Source organism: Rhinichthys klamathensis, unplaced genomic scaffold, assembly GCF_029890125.1.
Source record: "Rhinichthys klamathensis goyatoka isolate OS25496 unplaced genomic scaffold, OSU_Roscu_1.1 h1tg000109l_1, whole genome shotgun sequence".
Lineage (NCBI taxonomy): Eukaryota > Metazoa > Chordata > Actinopteri > Cypriniformes > Leuciscidae > Rhinichthys > Rhinichthys klamathensis.
In genome coordinates this window covers 439,831-467,546 of record NW_026606647.1, presented here as the reverse complement: position 1 = coordinate 467,546, position 27,716 = coordinate 439,831, and the positions used below count along the sequence as shown (strand labels likewise).

Genomic DNA, 27,716 nt, shown 5'->3' with positions numbered 1-27,716 from the left:
ATGCATTGACTGAGAATTCGTTAACTTGTGTAAGTTTGTGACGTGATAGTTTGCATAACGTAGGTGGGCATGTGCAACGGGGAACTCGGCCAACACAACTCTTCCAATTCAAACTACGAGGATTCGCTATGCAGGCAGCAAAAGGTAGGAATGTGTGCGTGCGTCCGATCGGGTTGTATTCCCGAACTATTTACAGATTGCTACATGACAAGCATGAAATAACGTCAGTTTTGTTTGTTGCAACAGAACTAATGTGTGTTTAATGTAGTCTTACAACTCTTACTGAGAATTTACACAGCCGAAAATAACTTTCAAGCCACGAGTGGGATTCCACTCAGGGTTAGTGTCACTGAGCTCGGTCAGAGGTGTCGAGTAGACAGCGTTGCTACTGTCACATAGGCTACTCTTAAAAATAAAGTTTAGAAAAGGGCTACATGTATATATTTTTGTAGCGGTGCAATGAATAGAGCAACCATTTTTGTTTCACGAAAGGAGCTTTCAGTGACCAGTTCTTTCTTAGAGGAACATTAAAAAAAAATCTAAATAACCTTTTTCCTCTACTTTTGTAATGCTTCAGGATGTTAAGTTTCTTCATGGAACCACCAATGCCAGTAAATAAACTAATTTTTAAGAGTGTAAGTAGGAGACTAGTAAACATGCAGCAAAACAGACAGACAACAAAACACACTCGCTTCTCCAGCAAGGCGCACCAATCGCAGCCCTTCGATTTAAAGGGATAGTTCACCCAAAAATGAAAATTCTGTAATTATTTACTCACCCTCGTGTCGTTCCAAAACCGTGAGACTTTCGTTCATCTTTATCTTTTTGATGAGATCTGAGAGATTTCTGTCCCTCCATTGACAGCTACGCAACTAAATCTTTGATGCTTCAAAAAGTTCATAAAGCGATCGTAGAGGTTTTGTCCGAATTATCTGAAGAGACACGATTGCTTTATATGATGAGCAGATTGAATTTAGGCTTTTATTCACATATAAACATTCATCAACTCACACATCAGTTGTGGTAAACGGAAGCTCAAGCATGTTTGCTTGATGTGCGAGAACCAATGAGGTTCATTCTTGTGTGTTACGCAGCGCGTTTGAGCTTCTTCAAGGACCAATGAGGTTCATTCTCATGTGTTACATAGCACATTTGAGCTTTGAGCTTCTGTTTATGTGCTCTAAACAATGTTTAAATGTGAATAAAAGCCTAAATTCAATCGGTTTATCTAAAACGATCTTCAGAAGTCTCTTCAGAAAATTTTAACTAAACCACTCAATTCATGTGGATAAGTTTTACGATCTCTTTATGCACTTTTTGAAGCATCAAAGTGTAAGTTGCGTATCTGTCAATGGAGGTACAGAAAGCTCTCAGATTTCATCCAAAAGATCTTCATTTGTGTTCTGAAGATGAACGAAAGTCTTACGGGTTTGGAACGACATGAGGGTGAGTAATTAATGACAGAATTGTCATTTTTGTGTGAACTAACCCTTTATGTGAAATGTGTCGAGTTTATAAGAGGTTCTATATTGTCTTTTGTCAGTGTATACACAGTGTTAGCAACAAATTGCACCCAGAATTTTTGGTAACTTTGAATGATTGCAAGTAGGACAAGTAACATGGCTTGCGTGTTCAATACATTTATGTGATATGTGACCTGTAGTAATTACACAGTCTTGGTGTGCTATGTAACCAGTTCTCACTTCTAAATCTTAGTTAGACCAACTACCAGGTAGTAGGCATGAGTAATTAAGTGTTGTAGTAGCTGGATCACATATGTGAAAGCTCAAATATAACATTTCCATGATTATACACATCATAACACATCTAGCCACAAAATCACATACTACTTATTCACTAATCCATCTTTTGAATATTAGTTTCAGACACTCCTGTGGAGTTTGTCGTTGAGTACCTGCTGAAGGCTAAAGAGATTGCGGAGAATAATGCAAATATTCCAGCTGGGCTGCGTGATAATCTTCAGAAGGCCCTGGACATCGCTAGCGGATTGGATGGTTACCTAGAACAAATGAGCAGCCAGGAGAGTGAACCGTTGGCTGAGTTGTATAGGTAACCAAAACTCTGTAGATTACCAGTTCTGTGAATAATGTGTCTTTTATTTAAGGTGTGTTTCTGTGTTTGTCCTGAAGCTGATTGTGCAGTGCAAGCTTATTTGGCTATACTGTTATGTTATTGTAATGTTTTATGAACTATATGTTTATGCAATAAACACATCATAGATGGACATAGATTTACATTATTTATTTTCTGTAGGAAATCAGTTTCTCATGACTGGAACAAGGTGCATGAGGATGGAAAAACCTTATTCAAGCTTCCTATTACATGCATAACTGGACAGGTAGAAGGTATAAATCTTAAAAAGAATTTTTTTTTATTTTTTTTTATTGCGAGATTTAGTCAATATTTTAATCTCCACTTTGCATACTTCGTTTGATCAGTTCATACAACCAATCAAAAAGTTTGGGTCCGTAAGTTTTTTTTTTTTTTGAAAGAAATTAATACTTTTATTCAGCAAGGATGCATTAAATTGGTGACAGTAAAGAAAGACATTTATAATGTTACAAAAAATGATATTTCGAATAAATGCTGTTCATTAAACCTTTCTATTTATTAAAGAATCCTGAAAAATTCATCACTGTATCCACAAAAATATCAAGCAGCAAAACCATTTTCAACTGTGATAATTTTTTATTTTTTTTACTTGAGCATTAACCTCTTAACCGTCTCCAGAGCGTCGGCGCACTGAAGCGTTTTTTTATTTATTTAGTTCAAATATACTATCAGATTTAATGTTATACCTTGACAAACTATACATCATTAAAAAGATATAAGACTCAAGATTCAGTATTTGACCACTATTGTATTCTGAGAAACTTATAGTGACAGTTATGTCTTAATTTGTGTCAGGAGTTATGAAATTAAAAAATGAGTCGTTACCTTTAATATGAATTATGAGCCTCAGCCGGTCTCATTCAGAAAAAAACTCCCGTGCGATCGTCATGACAGCGCTTGACAAAACAACGTCCCTCAGGGCTTTTAGCTCAAACATGTGCAGATTTGGAGAAATATTGATAGATTCTCATAGCTTTACATTAGACTTCTATAGACAGGAATAATATTTATTGAATTTATACCCAAATGCGTCGATGTAATCATTTTGAGCGCTGTATACTCTGTACTGTGTTATCAATTCATCCTGAAAGTGAGGGCGCTGTTTGAACAGAAGTCCATAATATATGGATCACATGAAGAAGAGCCATAATCATGTGACATTCAGGAAGTCCTGCCACAACAAAGCTATCCGAGATCGCTGTAAAGTGCAGATAAAGATGTTTTGAAGACAATAAACATGATTGCAATGATATTTGATTTACCTGTGTTCTTCGAGTCATGTCAGGTATTTTCATAATAATTGATTATATGTATAATGTAATGCTAATCGAGATAGACTTTCAAATTGTGCAGAATACAATAAAATAATATATTTTCTATCTGATTTTTTTATCTGAAGCCAAATCAGATTACAGAAAGTTATTTAAAACACTCGACTTGCGCTATAAAGTAAGTTTGGAGAACAAACATAGTTTTATTCTCATAAATTGTCGTGTATTGATGGTGTGCTAAGCTAACATGCTAGCTAGTACTGAGCACCTGCTACCTTACTTCGGTGTAATTTTTATGATTTTTTTCTAAATAAGAATGCTTACTGAAATGTTTCGTTTTTCAAAAAGGGCATTTGATACAGTTTCACTGTGAAGTGAGAACTTTTATAAAATAAATGAGGGATTGAAACAGTGTGAATTGCTAGTCGTTAGTGATTATAATGCAGACAAAAGAAAAGCATATTTAGAGCAATAAACTGGCTGGAGAGGTGTGAATATGTGCAGGGGAGACTGAGACTGAATGGGGCTCGTTTTTGCATCACAAAACAATAGAGGCAATAGACTGAATAGATGCTTATAAGAAAACAATAAACACCAGTCTAATCAAAATAAAGTCATATGACATGATCTTGAAAAACATTGAACTAAATACAGAGTTTTAGACTTATCATCTTCAAATTTTAAATATAACATGGCCAGACATGTGGCTTTAGCTGCAGTGCATTTCTAGATTGCTACAATGCCAACTTCAATTTTATTTTCATGAAGATGTTTCATAAAAATAAATGTATAATAACTTTACAAAACTTTGAAGCTATTTATAACTATTTTTTTCATTATGATAATAATTAATTCTACATTTACAATAAACTTCCAGGTGTCAGCTTTCAAATGAGATCTTACTTGTGCTTTTAGTACAAAGGGTTCATGAACTGTATCTGTTTCAGTTTGGGAATGCCATATCTGGGGATTTTTCAAAAATGGGCTTGAAGCTTAACAGGTTAAGTCAGCATTTTAGAATGATTTCTGAAGGAGGATAGATTGGCACTGAAGACTGAATATTCAGCTTTGCCATCACAGGAATTAATTATGCTTTAAAATATATTAATATAGTAGAAAACAGTTATTTTATATTGTTATTGTCATTAACAACATATACTGTTTATTGTCATTCTATAGGTCAGGTATTGAAGATGCTGGTCCACATGACCAAAGCAAAGAGGGTCTTAGAGATAGGAATGTTCACTGGATATGGGGCCTTGTCAATGGCAGAAGCCTTACCAGAAAATGGCCAACTTATTGCCTGTGAGCTTGAGCCTTACCTGAAAGACTTCGCACAACCCATATTTGACAAGTCTCCCCATGGTAAAAAGATAACTGTAAAGACTGGGCCTGCTATGGATACCCTGAAGGTTGGACACCCCGCCAGCTCTACGTGTCAGCTTTTAAACATGTTCTGCCCTGCCAGGAATTTTTATTATTTTGTTTAAAAAAATGCTCCACTGTTTTGCAGGAATTAGCTGCCACAGGAGAGCAGTTTGACATGGTTTTCATCGATGCAGACAAACAGAACTACATCAACTATTACAAGTTCCTCCTGGACCATAACCTTCTCCGGATAGATGGTGTTATATGTGTAGACAACACACTGTTTAAAGGAAGAGTTTACCTCAAGGATTCAGCAGATGATAATGGAAAAGCCTTGAAAGATTTTAATCAGTTTGTCACAAATGATCCTCGAGTAGAGCAGGTATGCATGTTCTTCTCTACAATGTTAACTTTTATTCATGTTACAAAATTGATATTTTACAATAAACAATCAGATATTTTTGTTATGTGTCTGAATTTGTCAGTTAACCATTGTTTATAGGTTATTATTCCTCTGAGAGATGGCCTGACTATAATACGAAGAGTGCCCTACACACCTCAGGCAAACACACAGGTGGAGGTATTTTTATGCCTTAATTGTTTTTAGGCTCAAATACTTGCTTTTTTATGCAAATTGACAGTACATTTGTTGATCAAAGCAATGATGATGATCTATGCTTCATAGAGCACTGTAACCTATGACGAGGTGTTTCGAGGAGTCCAAGGCAAGCAAGTGCTGGACAGGTTACGTTTGGATGGGAAAGTGGCCTATGTGACCGGGGCCGGTCAGGGCATCGGCAGGGCCTTCGCACATGCTCTCGGAGAGGCTGGAGCCAAAGTCGCCATCATAGACATGGACAAGGGAAAGGCTGAAAATGTGGCCCATGAACTGACTTTGAAAGGTAAGTGGTTTTTGGTAATTGAAACGAAATAAAATATAAATGTTTGATAAAAAACTTAAAGAATGTAAAAATGTGAAATGTTGCCTCTGCAACTAACTGAAATAAGTTGTTTAGGTTAAAGGATTAAAATTACTAATGGAAATAATGAAAAAAAAAAAACTAATAAAAAGCATATAACAAAATTGCTAAAACTTAAACTAAAATGAATATATAAAATTCACAACATTTTATTTGCATGGAAAAAATATGTATAATAATTAAACAGAAAAAAATACTGCTTACTATTCTATTTATAATGTTTACATTACTTGATTTGGTCAGCAGATGGCGCCCTAGTATCATAGTTCCAAACTTTCCCTGCTGTTCAGATGGATTTTGACATCTTTTGTCTATTTTTGTCAGGGACAAACACATTTATTTCGTAATATACTAAAGTTTTGTTTGTGTCTTATCATTTGTTTCTTGTGTATGTATGTCGTTCCAGGCATTTTGAGCATGGCTGTGGCTGCAGACATTAGCAAACCAGAGGACGTTGAGCAGATGATTGACGACATTGTTTCAAAATGGGGCACAATTCACATCGCTTGCAACAACGCTGGCATCAACAAAAACTCTGCTAGTGAGGACACTAGTCTAGAAGAATGGGACCAAACCTTTAATGTTAACCTCAGAGGGACTTTCATGTGTTGCCAGGTACCACATCATTTATGCATTTTATTTATCATTAATTGCAGCTGAGATAAACCATTTAGTTTAAGCTTTGCTGAAAAAGAAAATCATGGTAATAATGCGGCATGCAATTGCTAAAGATTTCATCGACCCACAGTCAGCATCATGCTGTCACCAGAAGGGACCTAGATAAGATTAGACATGACCAAAGTTTAAACTTAGATTATTTGTTTGGTTTTTTGTTTAGCCTGAAAAGGGACCCGGGTTCAAATCTTCACCTTACATGTAGTTTTTATCATACTAAACCAAGCAAAATTGCCACTGAACCTAACAGCCATTGATCACCATGGATTTTTTTGTATGTTTAAGAGCAGTTTGAACATTTTGTCACATGGTTTGCCACTACTTGTATTTTCCCAAACTTTTGCAGATTCTAATTGCTTTTGTATATTAGCAACAACTTTTCCATGAGTTTCTGACATTTCGCGGGAGACGGAATAAAAGCTTTGATAGGTGAACAGAGAAGTGTGAAGGAAAGTGATTTCATACCTACAGCATTAGAAGACATTAAATCCTGCCAGGCACCAGATAAATCAGAGTAAGCTGTTTTACACAAAACCGGGAGGTGATGGAGATGCCTTACGTGCATTAAAATGAACGCCCAGAGTTTTTGACACTTTTTGTCTCTCTCCTCATGCGGGGATTGTTATTCCTCTCCCTGTAGACTGTAGACGTGGAAGTCTGATTAGTGAAGGTGTCAATACTTTTCTCTGAAAGCACATTTGTCTCTTCTCTCCCTCAAATTACCGCCTCAGGCGGCCGGTCATGTCATGCTGAAGCAAGGATACGGCAAGATAATCAACACAGCTTCCATGGCCAGTTTAATAGGTGAGTGATGATTTTTATGCCGCCATAAGCTGAGATATTACACTGTCTCTTCCCTCTGAATTTAATACTCTCATCAAACGAAGGGGTGGGGTTTTGGAAAGAGATGTTTTTGTAATACCGTATAGGTACACTTGTCCATGATTTAAGACGAGGAAAAATGGTTTAGAAATCTTTTATAAAACACGTACCAAGCTATTAGAAATGTACTCTTTATATTCATGTCAGTTTCACAAGTTTTTGAAAAATACCATTATAGACAAAGAAAAGTTTGTTTAAAAAATGTCTTGTGGTATCAAGTAGCTAACCATCAAGTAAATTGTGTCTATATATATATATATATATATATATATAATGTACTGTGTGTGCGTGTAGTGAAAATTATACCATACTACTTGATAAGGTTTTCTTTTAATGAGGCCTTTTCTTCATTATGTTTTCACTTTTGTATCACCCTGGCATTTTTTACTTATACTACTGTACATCAAAATGAATTTTAATACAGAAATTAGAAACATGCTATTATAGACCAGTCAACAAAAGCTGCTAAATTGTAATACACCTTTACAGATCTGACATAGCATTTGTGCTCAAACTGTCTGTGTTCAACCATCACTGGCCCTTTTATTGTTTGTTCAACCGTATTGCCCCTCACAAGGCTGTTTTTGCATCATTATAAACGTGACAACTGTGTAACGCTGTTGAAAGGCTGTAAATTGCAACTTGTTCAGCCTCGTGTAAAGGGACTTCCTGGTATGCCGCTGGTCCTGGGTGCTCCGTTTAGAGCTGCGGAATAAAAACAGTGTTTGGTTTTTATGATGCATGATGCTGTAAACGAACTTTATTTGCGACGCAGCGTAACACAAATTCTCCCAACAGGTCCCTCGCTGTGCAACAGCAGCACTCCATCAACAGTGTAGTCAAGTAGCCAATAAACTTGTGTACCATATGGACGCTAGTCCCAACTGTGGGTGCAATCTGTAACAAAGGAGCATGCTGCTAAAGGAAGTGGAGAGAGAGAGAGAGAGAGAGAGAGAGAAGGAAGGGGGAGTAGAGGGCAAGGGGAAAAAGTGATCAATTACTCACATTACATACAGTCCTTCAGGAATTTTCTTTATTGGCCTGGACATCTGTTATAATATTGTCATAATGTGTAATCAGATGGGGGCTGTTGTAGCCAAGTTGGGGAATACATTGTTGTGGCAAAAATTCATCTCAAACAAACAAACATCACTGCGTAAGAGACACTCAGAGTCAAATTATATAAAATAGAAGTATTTATTCCAACAAGAATAGGAGCAGTCTAATACACAGTTGTTACCCTGTGCAGAAGAGTGACACACCCCCAGACAGACTGAACCAGCTTTTATCTAAGTTTCAAGGCCTTCTTTCCCCCAGAGCCTTCCTCCCAGTAGTTTTCCATAGACTAAGCCCCCCTGCACCAAATGGCCTTCCGACATCTAGGTCAGAGGTCCCTGTTCGTCTGCTCCCTGGAGTGTCTCCCCCTTCTGCTTCCCCAGGTACATAAACAGAATCTTGTCTCACTACAAGTGAGAGACACACATGTGACATTCTTTGAATCATCTATATTTTACACATTGAATAGGTTCTCTCTCTTATGATATCTGTTAGGGATCAATGACTATTAAAATTTCCACAACAAATTCCCGCTTTTTATCATTCTGATTACCCATAATCATAACAATAAACAATAAGACAAATTTTAAGTCATATCATCACACTTATACTCTTCATCTCTGATTTTTGCATAAATGATCACTCTCCTTGAACCTGTGAAGAAAAGTTTAGAATGAAGAAGCATAAGGCTGTTTTTGTGGGGGAAAGCCCCGTAATATTTTAGCTAGCAAGTAAATATTTTCACGACGCCGGGCTGAACGAGAAATCTCTGTTCCTGCGCTCCTGTAAACAGACCCTCAGTCACGCCAGTAAGGAAAAAGGTAGTTATAACATAGTAAGGAAACAAACAGATAAAAGTATAATAAAAAATCACTCAGTTTCAAACCCTATCTTTGTACGCCATCTCGTAACACGGATGACCGCTGCTTGTAACCTTCTTTAAATCTTTTGCCCTTAATCTTTCTCAGAAAATAAACAAATAGAAGAAAAACAAACAGAACATACATTTAACACATATCTCACTGTAGCTCCCACTAACTGTATCGTCACATAATTTTGATCATCCTTGGGATAGACTGTCATTTTCCCCAATTGAACAGACAGCATGTTTCACCTGTCACTGTAATCATATTCACCCATGAATAACAAAATTATTAGAATAACAATCCTAAACCCTATCATTAAGCCTTTTCCATTAATCTACGCCCATCTCCATATTTCACCTCGGTTTTCCTAACCATATTTTGTTCACTTCTAATTCAATTTAGTAAGCTCTATTTAATGCCATATTTAACAAAATCTAACCAGAGAATTCTTATAATTTTATCCATTCTTCTAACCAATGCAGTTGTTCAATATTAACTCTAATATTTCCATTACGGACACAATCAATATATTTTCTACATTTACAATCAAATCAATACCTAGTTTGATTCAATCAAACAAAATCATCACAAAAACAGATTCTTCTGTTAAACGTTCCGTTTCTTTTACCTTTAACTTTTAATTCAAACAGGCAGTGGTTCTACTTAATAAGCTTCAACAATAATCCCTATAATTTACATTAATTAATAGATCTTCTCTTCCCAAAAACATTTTCCTTAAATATTTCCTAATGAATCAGTAACCAATCAAATCTTTTGATCTACTGTATATCAATACTAAGCCCTATTTTGATTTAATCAAATAAAATCCTCAAAAATCATCACAAAAGCATTCCTCTGTTACACTTAAACCGTTTTACCACATCCTCCTCCAGGTGTGTTGACCGTTGCCCCATGCACGTTCCGTCTTCGCCAGGTTTGACTCTTTACGAGCCGTAGCCCTGGGCTTCCCACGTTGGTGGGGGAGGTTACGTTACTAGCACGTCCTTGATTCCCCCACTTTATGCTTCGCGTTGGCGTCGGCGTTTGGGGTATCTGAGGTTGATTGGTGAAGCTTAAGATGCTTGGACTTAGGTGTCGCGTCTCCAACCTTTCAACCTTGCCTGAGGAGTTAACCATTTCCTGGTCATTTTCACCTGTGAATGGAGACCTTAAGTATTTTGTTAGTGACCGCTTGTCTTGCCGCTCGTCCCCTTTGGTGTGACCTGTGGAATTTTCACCATCTGTTTACAAACTGAAACATATTATCATTAGACATTTCTTGCTTAATAGCACTCAGTCCTTTTCCCCTGAAAAACACATATCCACTTTGCTTACGTTAACAAGTCAATATTCATACATTTGGAAACACAATCAGTTCAGCTTGATGCAATCCATCCTGACATTCTGCAAAAGGAAACTTTTAAGTTATGCGCTGCGCAGGTGTAGCACCTTTCTTCCACAATAATAACCCAGGCCAGGACAGTTAGCCAAATTCATCCATAACCATTATTTTATTGGGCACATTTTGCCCTGTCTCCCAATCCTGCATGCTCTCTGTAAAGAGAAACAAATTTCGAGGTTATTGTCAGACAGTAAAGTACGTAGTTTCTTTTGTCTACTGTTCTCCCGTGTCCTTCGATGCCCTGGCGTTTCCTGTTGAAACAATCTTTGTTATTGGTGTGTGCAGCACACTCACAGACATAAATTTTGTTAGGCAGAAAAATGGCTTCTTTCAGGGCTTTTATCCAAATACCCCTAGTGTTCTCCCAACATTTATTCAGCAAATGTGAACCCCTTAATAAACAATTGTTATACCATCCCCCTTTTGATGCACGACACAACTCGAGCATCAATTTAACATAACATTTAACATAGTGTTTTTTATAAAGTTTGCCATCAACACTAATCCAAACATTGTCCTTCAGACAAATTTCCTCCAGACATCTTTCCCTGTCTCTGAAACAAAAATATTACATTCTTCACTTAAAGCCACAATCTCATCTTCTTCTCGCACTATTTGAAGGGCAACGGCCCTCAGTCTCACATCGAATCTTGCTTTTCAGGCCTGTTGTTTGGTCTCTCAAGTCAGTCATCTACAAACATTTCCAAAGTCATCAATTTTCCCTATCAGGTCAGGTCGTGCTGTACAGACTTGGTCATTGTCAGTCAATCATTTCTCCCCCTTTGTTCACAATAATCATAAATGTGAGAGGCTCTCTTGATAATTTCATGTTGACTTAGCCAATATGTCACTTTGTTGTTTCCCTCAAATCTACAACATTTTCATTTATCTCAGCCCATGCCAGATGGTGATCTACAACTACACAATTCCAATTTACTTAAACTGATCTTCAAATCTACATTATGTATGACAAAATTATTACTACCAGACAGAGCTTGATGGCCAATCAACTTAAAGCTTGTCCCATGTTCTGTATTGTCTTTTCATCAGAATTATCAGCTTCTTTCAAATTTGTCATTTGCCTTAACCCATCTGTAATGATAAACTCATTCCAGAGGTTAATGACGCAATATACACACCATTCAGGCGGAATATTAGTGCCCCAAACTAATATATACAAGACATAAAGTGCTGTCACTATCACACGCACACTCGTACTAGACACACATATGTTAACTGCTCATTCTCAATGTTCACTTTTCTTTATATTATTGCTTAAAGGTTTAAATTTTAAATAAGATTTTAACCTTTTCATTTTTCCTGTAGCTTCTACCTAATTTTACATCTGTTCATTATTCATTTGATTTTTAGACAAGTCAGCTGGGTTGTTTTGTTTCATTATCATTATTTTGCTTCAGCTTGCTCTAGCAGGCCGATAACAGAAAGACAGACACAGTTACCATCCCTTCCTCCAACTCAGGCAGTCTCTCTCACTATAAACAAATAATATTTCCCCCCCCAGCCTCCTAAGGCTGTAACTTAGACAAAATTTGTATTCATTACAATAACCTTTGACCATTCACCTTTGTTATCCAGACTTTTCTCAAATCTACAAAAGCTGTCTTCATCTTTAGCCACCACCATGTCTAACGACCTTCAAGAGTTAAAACTATGTTATAACATATTAGTTCAAAATCAACACTATGATTTTCCTTGCCCATAAGGCAACCAGTACATAAAAAAATTTTTATTACTGTCTCCACAACAACTAATGGGAATCACTTCATGGCCTCAGCTGGCTCTTGAAAGCCCACTCCTGTTCGCCCTTTATCTATAATCTCCATCAGGGTGTTTTCCCCTGGCATATTTGCAGACGCTTGTCACAATAAAAAAACAAGCCATACAACTAATGCGGTTTCTTCTGGCGAGTGGTATATATCGAGGAGCTTTGCTTTATTGGGGAGACATGCCGTGACTCGTCACCGCGTCATCTCCCCTTAACGCCATAAGGACGCTGCTGGCCTCACAGCTCCTGCTCAACCCTCATACCTGTCTCACATAACACACCTCCATTCAGGAGATGCCCAATGACTTTACGTGATCCACTCTGGCTTGGGTTGCCCCCTGTCAGGCCAATAGAAGGTCGTACCCGTCATAGAGATGGCCACTCGTGCCCACTGGTGACCGCTCTTTCCAATCACACAATCAGTTCTCTTCAACAGAACTCAGCTGTTTTCTGGAGCTTAGGAAAGGCACGTTCAAGAGTCATCCAGAGCCATTCCGATTGCCTAATAGTGTTCACATAGGGAGACAGATTAATAACAACAGTATTTAATCACTTAAATCCATTAACCATCTTAAAAGCAGAAACCTAGCTGCTTAGATTTATACTCAGTGAATTTAGATCACAACCGTACATTCAGTGTACTTCATCTGTAGCCGGAGCCATCGGTCCTGAATGGTGGAGACTAAATGAGACAAAGAAGTTACTGGTCCTAAAACAAGCTAATCAAAATGTCATCTCTATCTGTATTATTATTTTAAATACTTCTTTAAAGTCATTCAGTTTTACTTTTAAAACAAATTGCTCTCTAAATGGTTTCTTTTACCATCTCTGTGTCTATGATTCATCAACTGACACACTGTGCTTTACACATTATCACAGATACCAGCTTTTAGCTGACTCATTGAATGAGAGAGACTCTGAGACTCTATTGGATGGTACACTGCTCTCTCATATACTTCTAACATCAAACATTTATCTATCATCTTTTAACTCTATCCCAGCTTAAGGCATCTTTGCCAGAAATTACATACGGTTTCAAATAAACATATTATTTATATTTGTCTTTTGCCCATCTCAGGGAATTTAGACATTACAAATTTCCACTCAGATTGAGTCTCTGTCGCACTGGTAGTTTCAGGCACAGCACACATCAGATTTTAGATAAGCGAGCTGTTTCATTACAGCCAATAACAAACTTATCTTTTGAAAGCAAAACATCAGCTCTGTTCTTTTCATGGTCAACACTAGCAGGCCTTTTTTGTTTAATCAAATGCCTCTCTATACATTTTACATTTAGCAACTCTTAATCCTATAACACTGCTTCTGCTTATTTGTTCTTACATAATGGTAATTATTCTAGTTCTCAATAACGTTTCACATTTCTCAATCTCAATTTTAGTTGTCAAGTTCTCAATTACCATAACTTAATATCTGACCTCAAAGTTTTCTCTTCTAGGAGTTTATCAGTCTCCAATCAGGATTCACACTAACTTTTACAAGGCTACTGCCTCTTTTGCAGTTATTATAAATCATCTTTGAGATCTGTCTCTCTATATTACCTGAACCCTTTTAAAAATGCTTAATTAAAACACAATTCTCCTTCTAGTTACCTTTACTATATTTTGCAACTCACATTTGTTGCAGTCATTCATTTTGCATCAACCTGTATTCAATTCACTTATAAAAATTACTATTATAGATCTTTTCTTCAAAAGGATTCACTTTAAGACTTAAATCTTTTGACCTTGTTTTTTATCTCTTATTTCTCAGACCAAAAATTGTCACTGTCGTCATTTAAACACTGATCTATTTTCAAACCAATATTATTACCAGAAATGTGTTGTCATTTTATCACATTTTTAAACACCTTCTCGGTGGTAATTCACAGTTACCTACTAAATTGTCCTGATGACCACCATTAAAACACTCTCTGTCATCTAGTGAATTTGTTTCAGCCTCAACTTCAGCATCAGACACCTGTCCTTGACTATAGTTTGATCACTGTGAGCTTGCAAACGGCTCCAACTAACTGCACACTCTTGAAGCAGTGTGTCCCATTCAGGAATGTAAACAGACCCACTGATAAGCAGTTCTCTGTATTCCTTTGACCATCCACCAATGGCGGATTCAAATCACAATAGCCAAATCATACTCTTTATCATTATTATCGGCAGAACATAATTTCATGAGCAGCACAGAAAATGCTCAAAATATTCGAATTTGTTTTCTGTCTTTACCTTAGTAATTTGGTATTATCATCAACAACACTAATTACAAGCACTGTTGCTGTTATCCCAGCTTATCTTTTACAAAACATCATCTGCAAATCTCTTCAAAGTGAGATCTTCAGAGCAGAGCTGTTTACAGCATTTGCTCTCTTCTGTCTCTCTATTTATTTATCTATTTATTTATTTTCCCGGACTGTTCAGTTACTCTTCATAAAGTGTAACAATTTGTACATCATTATTTTCATTACAACTGGTTTGAAGCCTTTTTTCTTCCATTACATGGTTAGTCTGCAGATTCAACTTAATATTATCATTATTGTCTCAGTCTTATCTCTACTGTTTCTCCAAAACAGATTATATTACTCAGTCCGTAAATTACACAGACAACCATTATAGCTACTTGCTTCAATACCCTTATTTTCTTAACATTAATAAAATAAAGCAGATATATCATCATTTTCAATCATTATTTTATCAGAATCTAGAATTGTTCCCCATTCTGCTTAAAACATTCTTCATATCATGTTAATCCCTGTCAATCATACAATGCCTTATTTTATTCTAAAACTTTTCATATCATTTAAACAGTTAATTTGACTTCTATAAATTCTGTCAGACATTTTATTTTCATCACATATAGTTTTCTACTATATTTCTTCTCAATCTTTCCCTACATGCCAGTTCCTTCATTATCCTCTCCTTTCTTTTCCCTACATGCCAGTTCCTTCATTATCTAACCAGTACATGATTGTTTGCTTACAATCCCCACACCCACGTGTCTCAACCTTTTGTTTTTTCACTTCCCTCTTCCACCAAGTCTCACTTACAGTTCAGTTCCCTCTATTTCACACAGACAGGCTTATTGCTTCTTGCTACTTCAATCCTTGTCATATAAATTTAAGTTCTATAGACATCCCATGTCATGCATCCATTATCTGTTCACATTTTTACACACATGTTGAACGCAGCCACAACAACCTTTTGTCCCGCTGCCCTGTTCCACTGATTCTCGCACACTCTTAGTCTATTTGTGCTCAGTGTTCCCTCCCTGGGGAAATCATGGTATTTTCTCAGTTTTTTCAATATCTAAAACATACATTTTTTCCCCCATACTTTCCTAGTTCTACAGAAAACCGGTGTATCGAATTTCGCAAGCTTGCTTTTGAGACATCCCCATACTGGCTGTTTTCTGTTCTCTGTGGATTTCTCTTCAACGCGCGTTTTCTTTAATCTGTTTAGGCGTCCCTAAACAAATCCGATTCTTTTCTTTTAACCCAAATCGGTCGGGTTGCACTATTAGTGCCCTCCTAATTATGGTTTACCAAAAAAATTCTGGTTCCCCCTAATTAGCCTCAGCACCTAAAAACAATTTGCTCCGTCCGTGGAACAACTCATTTCCAGGTTGCCTATCTGTTTGAAATCTCTTGGTCTGTTACAGTTCTCACTTAATCCCAGATTATTTATCTGCTTGAAATTTCTTGTTCTGTCACAGACCTCAATTAATCTCAGATAATTTTCTCTCGTATCTGTTTGAAACCTCTTGATCTATATATAGATCTCAATTAATCTCAGATTACGTACCACAGAAACAGCCCTCAGCCAATATGGTTCAATTTCACTCTTTCCCCAATTAAACTGAATTTAATTAACTTACCCAAAAGAAAATAAATTGAACTGTCTCTTACCAGAGATGCTTCTGTTGCCAACGGGTTCTTTAGATTCCAGTGGTCGATTCTCCCGGCCCTGACATCGGTCGGCCCCTCTCTCTCAAGTTTACGAGGTAGAGCTGGAACTTACTTAGTCCAGGTGGCCAAACACCGTCCGATCTCAGGTCCAGGAGGCACGTCCAAGGAATATCACTTCTGACACCAAAACTGTTGTGGCAAAAATTCATCTCAAACAAACAAACATCACTGCGTAAGAGACACTCAGAGTCAAATTATATAAAATAGAAGTATTTATTCCAACAAGAATAGGAGCAGTCTAATACACAGTTGTTACCCTGTGCAGAAGAGTGACACACCCCCAGACAGACTGAACCAGCTTTTATCTAAGTTTCAAGGCCTTCTTTCCCCCAGAGCCTTCCTCCCAGTAGTTTTCCATAGACTAAGCCCCCCTGCACCAAATGGCCTTCCGACATCTAGGTCAGAGGTCCCTGTTCGTCTGCTCCCTGGAGTGTCTCCCCCTTCTGCTTCCCCAGGTACATAAACAGAATCTTGTCTCACTACAAGTGAGAGACACACATGTGACATTCTTTGAATCATCTATATTTTACACATTGAATAGGTTCTCTCTCTTATGATATCTGTTAGGGATCAATGACTATTAAAATTTCCACAACAACATCTTGAAAGTCCCATTAAAATGCACAATGACACTACCTCTGTCCATCTGGTGAATAGCACAGTGTTTTCCCATCTCATTTTCTCTTCTGCATTCCCTTCAACCACTTTAAGTACATATTGGAATATTTCAAATGATCTTTTTGGATTTGTATTTTTCTACTGTTCGGCCCATTGATGAAAGAGGTATTTGAGCTAACATAGAAGATAGGTGGCGTCATGCATTAACACATGAAGTGATACCTGAACAAGACTGGCTGTTAAAGGGTTAGTTGACCCAAAAATGTAAATTATGTTATCAATTCTACACCCTTGTCATTTCAAACCTATATGAGTTTTTCCTTTGTGGAGCACAAATAAAAAATGCTTAGAAGAATGTTCACACAGCTTTTTTCCCATACAGCAAAAACATATAGTGAGCAGGAGGTGTCCAGCTCTAAAAAGGACAAAAGAGCACCATAAAAGTAGTTCACATGACTCATGCACTATTCTTCAATTATTTTAAAGCCATACAAGTGTGGGGAACAGGTTTGATTCACTGAAAAGCTCAAAAATCCACTGACAGCATTCCATGAAACATCCTTTTTGTGTTCCACTGTATAAAGAAATCACATAGGTTTGGACCCACATGATGGTGACAAAATGATGACCAAATTGCCTTTTTTGGTGAGCGAGATATCCCTTTAATACTCTAGTTTTGGATGACAAATCGGGCTCTGATGACATCACATTGACCTGCAACATCTCTGAAATTTTCAGATCAGAGAGGAGCCTTGTTTCTTTGCTCTTAAAATGTGAAATGAAAATCTGTATGAATGTTAAATGTGATTGAAGATATGTTTCACTTTCCTCTTTATCCTCTCAAGCTGACTGCTCTTTAAAACCGCAATGTTCTTTGAAACATCAATGCCGCCCAGAGGCATAAAAAGGCCTGTTCTTTCAGCGCATTTTCAGCTAGGATTAATACGTGTTGGCCTTTTTGTGTGCCGATAAGACGGACCTAGAATCTTGAAGCTTATTTGTAGGCAAAGAACGGCCTCATTTTTTTTTTTTATAACAGTGGGATCCCTTGAAAACCAGGCCCAGCGCAACCTGACAATTGTCCGGTTAGCACTTCTCCTTTAAAACAAACGAGGGGCCAGAGAGCGCAAACCCATCTCCACAGGACTGGCCGCTGCCTTCGCACAGCTGTGCCGTATTTATCATCCCACTCCCAACCACGGCAATTTGGCAGTGAGATCACCGGGTGACGAGGTTAACTACTAAAGTTGCATGTAACTTGGAGCCTCCCTCGTGATGATTAATCAAGCGAGCCCCTTTTTCCCTACATCGCATGCAGCGTCGAGCATCTGTGATGGTCAAGGCAAACAAATGGCGTTTTGCCTTTGTTTCTGAAGATGATGCACACCGAACATCCCCAGTAATTAATTTTACATCGCTTCATCTGCGGGGTCCCAAAAGCTAATGAAAGTGTTTTCACGTCACATTGGAGTTCAAGACCCTCTCGCTGAGTTATGAGGGGAATGAAGTAATCGGGCCTTGTATTAATCACATGTTTAGGTCATTACAGAGTATGATATGGATTTTAATGTGTGTTTAAAAGTTGGTTTATTTAATTAATTTCAGTTTATTGATGTAACACTTTTCGCAATTGCTTCAATGCTGGTTCCATTAAGTTAGCAGATGCACTCATTTGAAGGTTTTTTTCTTCTGGGAAAATGGACCAAAACTATTGATGGCTCATCTTGAAGTGTGCACAAATGTTTTGTCAATAAAATGGTACCAGCAAAATAGGGTTTTCTTCTGTGACATAAACTGAAGACTTTAGACTATTAAAAAAGGGACAGTCCCTTTGATTATGTCCCATCTCATGCTCCTGTGTAAGTGGTTTAAAAAAATATATATATATATATATAAATTTTCTCCACACAAATAGATTTTTAATGATATCATAAACCATAACTCTTTATTAAAGAGGTTTTTAAAATCCCTATGGAGAAAATCAATGAAAAAAATCTGGACCCAAGGCCACTGAACAAGTGCAGTCACTATTGTCCAGTATAAGAAATACACTCACTTCAATGTCATGATTTAATCAAATCACTTAATAGAATTTCAATGTAAGAAAGAGTTGAAAATGGATAAAATAGTTCTTAATAATTTTTTAATGTGCTGTGTCCTTCTCAACAGTGCCGCACCCACAGAAGCAACTGTCCTATAACACATCCAAAGCTGGGGTGGTAAAGCTCACTCAAACCCTGGGCACAGAGTGGATCGACCGAGGCGTTCGAGTCAATTGCATCTCCCCGTAAGTGACCATAGACTGTGCTTTCTGGGTTAAAGGGATAGTTCAGCCAAAAATGAAAATTCTGTTATCACTTACTCATCCTCAAGTGGTTCAAAACCTGTATGAGTTTCTTTGTTCTGTTGAACACAAAAGAAGATATTTTTAAAGAATGTTGGTAACCAGACAGTTGACAGTAGCCATTGACTTCCATAGTATTTTTTTTTCTTCTTCCTACTATGGAAGTCAATGGCTACCATACACTGTTTGATTACCAACATTCTTTAAAATATCTTGAATTGGGTACAACAGAACAAAGAAACTCATACAGGTTTGGCATAACATAAGGGTGGGTAAGTGATGACAGAATTTTCATTTTTGGGTGAACTAACCCTTTAAGTCATAATTTCACTGGAATACATTTTCATTGCTGCTAACTTGATTATTTCCCTCTACATGCAATCTTAAGCAGAGTCACATGCTCCGGTTCTCCCCTGTATTGTGTTTTCGAATGTAACACATGAATCAATGCCAACTTTTTGTGCAAACAAAAAAGGCCTTTCTCTCTTCATATGTACATTGCACCAATTAAACAGAGAGAGCAGTTTTTTGATATTTAAGTGGAAACTTAATTTGTTTTGACAGGGTCAAAAGCGTTATTTTCCACAATGGGCCACACAATTGAGACTCAGTTACTAAATTACAGTGTAAAACAATGCAGCCCGACTTAATTGGATGACGTCTAGAGGGATGAGTAGAGCAAACAGTTTCTTTAATTGTTATATTCAATTAGGGATTCAAATTAGCCTCTTCAGCTGAAGTGTCAGCAAAACAATGGCAGCCTTGTTTGTATCTATTTGTCAGCGCAGTTCTTCTGAGGAAAGGAAGAAAAGAGCAAGAGGAAGCGTGCGCGTGTCGCTTGAAGCCGAGCATCCCCAAGCCCCCGTGGTTCCCACAGCAAATCCGCAACACGCATGCATGTGCTCTTTATTCATTTCTGTAAAGCACCAGCTTGTTTTCTAATTTTAATTTGCGAGGAAGCAATTCCTTTCTCTCTGCCGAACTCCCACTCCTCCCTCAAATACGAGGTCTCTCAATGGGCCCCTGATTTCTGTGAAGTGACGGTTGGTAAATATGCATAAAGGCGGCGGGACCACAATTAGCGCGTGTGAGGTTGACTGCCACCTGATTTCATTGGCAACTTTAGCCGCGACAGTGATAAGCTGCATTATCTACAAAATTGGCTGAGGGAAAACAGTAAGCCTTTGATTGCCAGGACGGGTTCCCAGATAAAGCTGTGCTGATGAGAAATATAATTGAGATTTAAATATGCTAACCAAAGGTGTCACATGCTACTTCAGCGCCTCAGATTTAGCCGCGGTGTCGGATTTGGTATCAAGTTGAATTGAATATATTCGGCCAGGCTTAAATGGCGTGGAAGGCTGTTGAGGATTGGGTCTGTCATTGAGTGTGTGAACAGACTGGCTGCATTTCCCATGCGTCTGTCTCTCTGTGAAGTACATTCGTTCCAAATTGGTGTGCATTTCCCTTAGTTAGGGAGAAAAGCGCCACTGAAGTTCAAACATAATTTCCAATTGACGTGGACAGTTGTTGATCCAGCACCCCTTTAGTTCAACTTTTAGTGCTGACTATTTCATAAGGAATGTGCTCAAATGGAATAAGGAATTATTCTCAAATAAATAAGAATAAAGGGCAATAATTGACTTTATCCTTTGGAAATTGTTTGGATTGTGTGCATTCTGTACCAAATGGATCAATGGCAACAAAATATTAATTTATTAATATATTATAACATAAAATTATTTATATATATATATATATATATATATGATAAAAAGTTTAGGATCGATAACCGTTTCATTTTATAATATTTGAATGTGTATAGTAATAATATTTGATGTAATTAATTTGTAGTCCTGAATTTTAAGCAGCTATGTTACTACAGTTTTCTGTCACCTGATCCTTCTGAAACCATTTTAGTATGCGGATTATCACAGTTAAAAAAAGGTTGTGCTTGTTTTGTGGAAACCGGATTCTCGAAAGATTAATAGAAAGTAATAATAATATACCACTTACTAGATAGAAAACGGGGTCAGTTTTGATTTCATGTCAGCTTGAAGACTTCTGAAGTTCAGTTAGGAGTGTGTCAATCACACTATCCATCCATCAAAGCAAAATGAACCAGTGTAAACACCATCAGAGCTGTTCTGCTCACTACTGAGGTCCTTGAAGGATAGCCAACTTCATTTTATGTCACTGTGACTGCTATAACTGAAGCAAGTGGCCCTGAAACAACACTGTCTCCCTGCCTCTCATGTCTGATCTCTCTCTTTTTTCTTTTTTTTCTCGACAGTGGTATTGTTGACACCCCTCTCATCCATTCAGAGAGTCTGGAGCCTCTAGTTCAGCGCTGGCTGTCAGATATCCCAGCCGGACGACTGGCTCAAGTGACAGACCTCCAAGCTGCAGTGGTATACTTGGCATCTGACGCCTCTGACTACATGACAGGGCATAACTTAGTCATAGAGGGTGGTCAGAGTCTGTGGTAGAGAAAGTTTGCCTCTCAGATTTGGTAATACACTCTCACCCACTGTTCCTAAAGGAGACCGAGTGACTAACTTGATTTTAATGATGCAGTACATTGGTGAAGGGATGTACTGTACTGTGATGTACTGTCTCAATTGTGCATTTTTTAACCAGTGCGTTTTGGACAAGGTTTTAATATTTTGACACTTTTACAATAAACACTGCTTACCACAACAAGTTTTAGTTTTTCAAGTTTTTCAGATTAAAAGGCAACACAAATTTTATCTAGTGGTATTTGCTCATACTTGCGGTGCGGGTCACATTTATCGTTGCTTGGCGAAATTTTGCGAGCGAAGTCTTTCCAATAGAAATCGGGAGTTTCGCGTCTGCGTGAAAGATTCTGCAACACAGATTTTACTCGTGTTGAAGTTGGTCACATGAATTCGCGTGCTGACCAAAAGAAAGCTCCTTGGTGTGAAAGTGATTTCTGCGTGAGCTGTGCTTCATACCTCTCTATGCTATTGACAATAAACAGTTCACCTTTTTTGCCTGCAAAATTTTGAGCGCACTTTTAGAGTTAAAGATTTGAACAAACACCTTACCCCTATTATTCAACTTCGGCGTGTAACTCATTCCATACTGGCACAAATTATGCTCAAATTGTGCAGGTTGTTGTGGTGAGGTGTGTTATTACTTTTTAAAACCTTCAGACTTACAGTTTTGTGTGGAAATTACTAAGTTTCACATTGAACTCACATTGGTCAAATATGACAGCACAACAAAAATGCTAAGCTACAACTACTCTCCAAATGTATTTACTGCTAAATTTGCTCCCTGATTCAGATGCATCATAAATAACATTTACGGTGCATTTGTAATGCTACGTATCCCAAAACTACCTGCTATCACACTCGTTTAGGTCTGTCCTCCCATGTTCAACCTTGTGTGTAACACTACAAGTCTCTTTCACCATCACCAGCCCTGCAAGGACCTCTTCCCACTGTTATCTTAATTGCTCTCTATATCCCGAAAAACAATACTTGAATGAAAAGGCCAGTGGAGAACTTGACCCCAGTCACTGCAATTATTCTAAAGGAGTGGCCAATTAGTTCCATTAGTAAAGCAATAGGATTGCAGGTATACACATAAATGCCTGTAATATTATGCCATCAGCTCGGATACTCAGGCCAGATATTTACATAATTAGTACTGTAAATGAGGAGATTGATGTTGGAGAGGTTCATTGTTATGTTAGATCGGTGATTCTGTGACTGATCTGAATCCCAGCATCACATTAACTATCAAGATATTCACGTTTAAATCCAAGAATGCAAAATATGCATGTTTTGATGTGTTTAATAAAATCTGAATTACTACTAATCAGGACGCAATTGTTATTTAATGCAAAAGGTGATGAACATAAAACCGATCCTCTGAGGAGGTTTAAAAATTAGCCTCCTGGTTTCACAGACAAGGTTTAAGCATAGCCCCAGACTAAAATGCATGTTTGAGCTGAAAGCACCTTGCTCTGACATATTTTAAAATATGCCAGTGCCATTGTTTTGTCTCTAGATGCACACCAGTAATGTTTTTTTTTTCTCTTCTAAGGCACGTTTATAAAAGCTACTTAAATGTCCTAATTGTCCACAGGCCTTGCATCTTAATCTGGCCTAATCCTGGTTTAATATAAGACCTTTCTGTAAAACCAGGCCAATGAGTGCTAATAAGAACGTCAGTGATTAAATTAAAAAGTGTGATTCATTATCTGTCCACTAAGTGGAAGCATGGAGTCAAAAAGCTTCAGTTCAGCGTACGTGCTTCTTTTTTTATTACCAGCCCAGATCACTGAAGAACTATCAAACTGTCATTGCCCATTGTCTTCATTCTTTACATGGGAAATCTGCAGAAAGAAGATGATTGTTTAATGTAAAATGCTGCTCAAACTACTTAAATAGAATTTAGAATACTAGGCTAAATATTTGCTTTAATATTCAGTCTATTGATATTTCAATGCTACAGAAAAACATGTTTTTGCACATCACAAATGACCTTTAGATTTTGTAGTAAACATATCACTGTGTAAAAAGCTATTTTTTGAATCCCCATTTTTTTCAAATATTAAATTATTGATAAATAGTGCACTATAATAATAAAGCTTAATATATATATATATATATATATATATATATATGTATGTGTGTACATTAATAAGTTAATATTTATTTAATATTATTATAGAACCTTAAATTGTATGTATGTGTGTATATATATATATATATATATATATATATATATATTAGTGTACTTTTTTTCTCACTATTTCTTTCAGTTTCTCTACACACTAGAAATGAATATGGATTAATGTGGGCACTTATACTGCTTTGTCATATTTCTAAGTGAAAGTGTGGGACTGGTGGCAATATTTGCAAATCCAAACTCTGTGCAGCACTAAACCAAAAATAATTTAAAAAAATTTAATCTGAATGTTGGTCTCGCGTATTATTTATTATACTTTTCAAATGTTATAGCTGCACTTTTTTGTACCGTAAATGATTTGTACTAGTTAAAAAAGGGCCACAAGACACATTTTAATCAAACCTATTACTCAACTCTCTGTGTGAAAGGTTTTGACTTCCACTTTTTGACCACTTCTGTACAAATTATGATATATTATTTTGTTTACTGCTGTAAATTGTTTACAAGTTCTCTTTGAAGGCCTAATTTTCCCTGAACCTCCTGCACCGTAGGTGTTTTTTTTTATAGCTTGGGTAGAAGCATTTCTCTTCAAACCTATGACTGCTCCATGATGTGTAAGTGATCTTGAATACATTATTGATGACCTCCTTGAGCTGCAATTACTGTCAGGAGTCTGGGCACGGCTAACTGTTGTGCTAAACACGTCTTCAGTGGAAAAAGCAACTTGTGCTTTGCTTGTTCTTTTTCTCTTGGATTCTATGTAAACATCAGATTAACTCTTGATAAACGTGTTAGACAATTTCTGCATGAAAATATGGAGATGCTGGCGATGTGTGTTGGTGATATGAGTGTCAGCAATATATTATTGCTGTACACCATAGGACAGACATTACTTTAGTACTATGTTGTTGTTTTTTTGGATATATACCCAAGTTTCTTCTGCATGGTATAAAGCTCATTAATGCAAATATCTAAGCCTATCACATGGCAGCAACTAAATTTAGGAATGTAGACATGGTCAAGATAATCTGCTGAAGTTCAAAGTGAGCATCAGAATGGGGAAGAAAGGTGATTTTATTGACTTTGAACATTGTTGGTGACAGACGGGCTTGTCCGAGTATTTCAGAAACTTGATCTACTGGGATTTTCATGCACACCCATCTGTAGGCTTTACAGAGAATGGTAAAAAAAAAAAAAAAAGTGAGCAGCAGTTCTGTGCGTGAAAATGCCTTGTGGATGCCAGAGGTCAGAGGAGAATGGCCAGACTGATTTGAGCTGATAGAAAGGCAACAGTTACTCAAGTAACAACCGAGGTCTGCAGAAGAGCATCTCTGAACGAACAACACCTTGAAGCTAGCAGATCACCACGCCGGGTGCCACTCCTGTCACATTAGAACAGGAAACTGAGGCTTACAATCACCAAAATTGGACAATAGAAAATTGGAAAAATGTTGCCTGGTCTGTTAAGCCTCGATTTCTGCTGTAATATTCAGATGGTAGGGTCAGAATTTGGCATAAGCGGTATGACAGCATGGATCCATCCTGCCTTGTATCAACAGTTTAGGCTGGTGGTGGTGGTATGGTATGTGGGACATTTTCTTGGTACACTTTGGGCCCCTTAATACCAATTGAGTATCGTTTAAATGCCACAGCCTACCTGAGTATTGTTGCTGACCATGTCCATCCCTTTATGACCACAGTGTTTCCATCTTCTGATGGCTACTTCCAGCAGGATAACACACGACACAAAGCTCAAATCATCTCAAACTGGTTTCTTGAACATGACAATGAGTTCACTATACTCAAATAGCTTCCACAGTCACCAGATCTCAATCATATAGAGCACTTTTGGGATGTGGTGGAACAGGAGATTCACAACATGTTTGTGCTGCCGACAAATCTGCATCAACTCCATGATGCTATCAAGTCAATATGGACCAAAATCTCTGGGAAATGTTTCCAGCACCTTGTTGAGTCTATGCCACAAAAAATTAAGGCAGTTCTGAAGGCAAAAGGGGGACCGACACGGTATTCGCAAGGTGTAACTAATAAAGTGGCCGGTGTGTGTGTGTATATATGATTTTAGTTCATTTTAATTTTTAATTTTAAGCTTTAAATTAGTTTCAATTTTATTTTATTTTTGTATTATTTTTAAATTATGCTTGACCCAAAAAAACATCTAGTTTTATTTGTTGTAAATGGTTTACATTATATACACACACATTATGCAGCAGCCTTAGTCTATATTAGCTGAGCTGTCAAGAGAGATCTTTATTTATAAAGTGAGTATACAAATGTCAGGCTCACACACATTCATACGTGCACAGATGCCACCGCACTGTAACCTTTCTACGCTGCTAAACAGTTGACATTTGAGAGTCCTTGCTTTAAACTTGGGAATAACAGCAAGTTGTAATTATTTGCATTTTACAATAAGCAATTATCGATAAACCCAAATAGGTCAACCCCAAGGGAGGCTGAGGAGGGTCATCACGGCAGTGGTAGCTGTTTTATCTGTTAGGAAATTTTAATTTCAGCGAAAAATGGCTGACCGTAGAAACACTTGTTTCTCTGAAGACTTTTAGTTGCATTTCAAGCTGTTTGTGAGTGTACAGGAGTTTAATGCTGATGTGTAAGCTCTGTTTACGCCCTGTTTGTGATCTCATGTCTTATTGATGATGGCAAGCTTGCGCTGTTTGCTCGGATCAGGCTCACCTGCTGACATACAGGACTTCAAAATGCATTATGGTGCGTAGAAAAGGCACATTTCCACTAAATAATAAAAAGGGAAACATTTTGTCAACCTGTGCTGTACTGCTCAAATCTATTCGAATAGAGGCGGGAAACCGGCCACACAGATGTGCATTATTCATGTAGACGACTCTGAAGTGTACGACACATCATTCTCACAGATTACGGGCCTGTTTGACCGTAGCTGCCTAAACATTGAACCTCATGAATTACTGATTCACAATTTTTATTTGAACGTTTGCTTTTCTGAGTCACAACAGAATTTGGGCGCTTTCAAAAACAACTGGTTTGTTTCTGAACGTCATGAATTATCAAAGTTGGCTTTCCTAGATGTGCTGTCACAGAAGTCATGTAAAAAAAAAACCCAGCTGATTAACATTTAAATACTTTGTTTTATGCATCATAGCTCCCTTTTTACGGTATGTCAGCCCACTCATGGCTATTGACAGGTATTTTTAGTCAAGTATAGCTGCTTTCTAATTTCGACCAAATTCTCTGAAAATGTTAATCAATGTTACATTTAAATGGCATAGAGAATTAAATCTGAAAAGAATTGTAGGCTACCATAAATTGAGCTTCCTAAACTCAAATCTCACAAACAACTAATCCAACAAATGTGTGTGTGGGGGTGTGTGTAAAAGAAGCATTACTTTTGAAAAATGTGATAGGTTGTAATCCTGCCTTACATTTAAAAAAGCCTATGTCACTCTGTCTATCAAATGTTTTTTTTTTGGGATAATATTTTTGTGGCTATAGCAATACAAAATGCTTAAGGGTGCTCCATTATATACTCAGTCTAAAAAGAAAAGAAAAAGTTCATATCTATACACGTTGTAAAAAAAATTATATGATCAATAAGTTACGACAACATGTTTTTACATTGCTTTAACTCATCAAAATAAGTTAAGCAATTTTTTAAAACTGTAAGTTATACAAGATTCATAAATTT

At 37.2% G+C, this 27,716-nt stretch overlaps 1 protein-coding gene across 2 annotated transcripts; it reads left to right on the top strand.

The window, feature by feature from the left end:
- The first annotated feature begins 67 nt into the window (after positions 1-67).
- Positions 68-21,964, top strand: zgc:113054 (uncharacterized protein LOC541322 homolog). Of its 2 annotated transcripts, none has more exons than XM_056253705.1 (11): positions 68-144; positions 1,881-2,070; positions 2,275-2,366; positions 4,584-4,816; positions 4,918-5,154; positions 5,275-5,346; positions 5,458-5,674; positions 6,159-6,367; positions 7,159-7,231; positions 19,180-19,297; positions 21,648-21,964. In XM_056253705.1, exons 1-11 carry the CDS (start codon positions 129-131, stop codon positions 21,841-21,843), a joined length of 1,653 nt encoding a protein of 550 aa, XP_056109680.1. In that variant the 5' UTR covers positions 68-128; the 3' UTR covers positions 21,844-21,964. The 2 variants fall into 2 exon arrangements, with proteins under 2 accessions (XP_056109680.1, XP_056109679.1); XM_056253704.1 differs by having other exon boundaries at positions 5,275-5,352.
- The last annotated feature ends 5,752 nt before the right edge of the window (positions 21,965-27,716 follow it).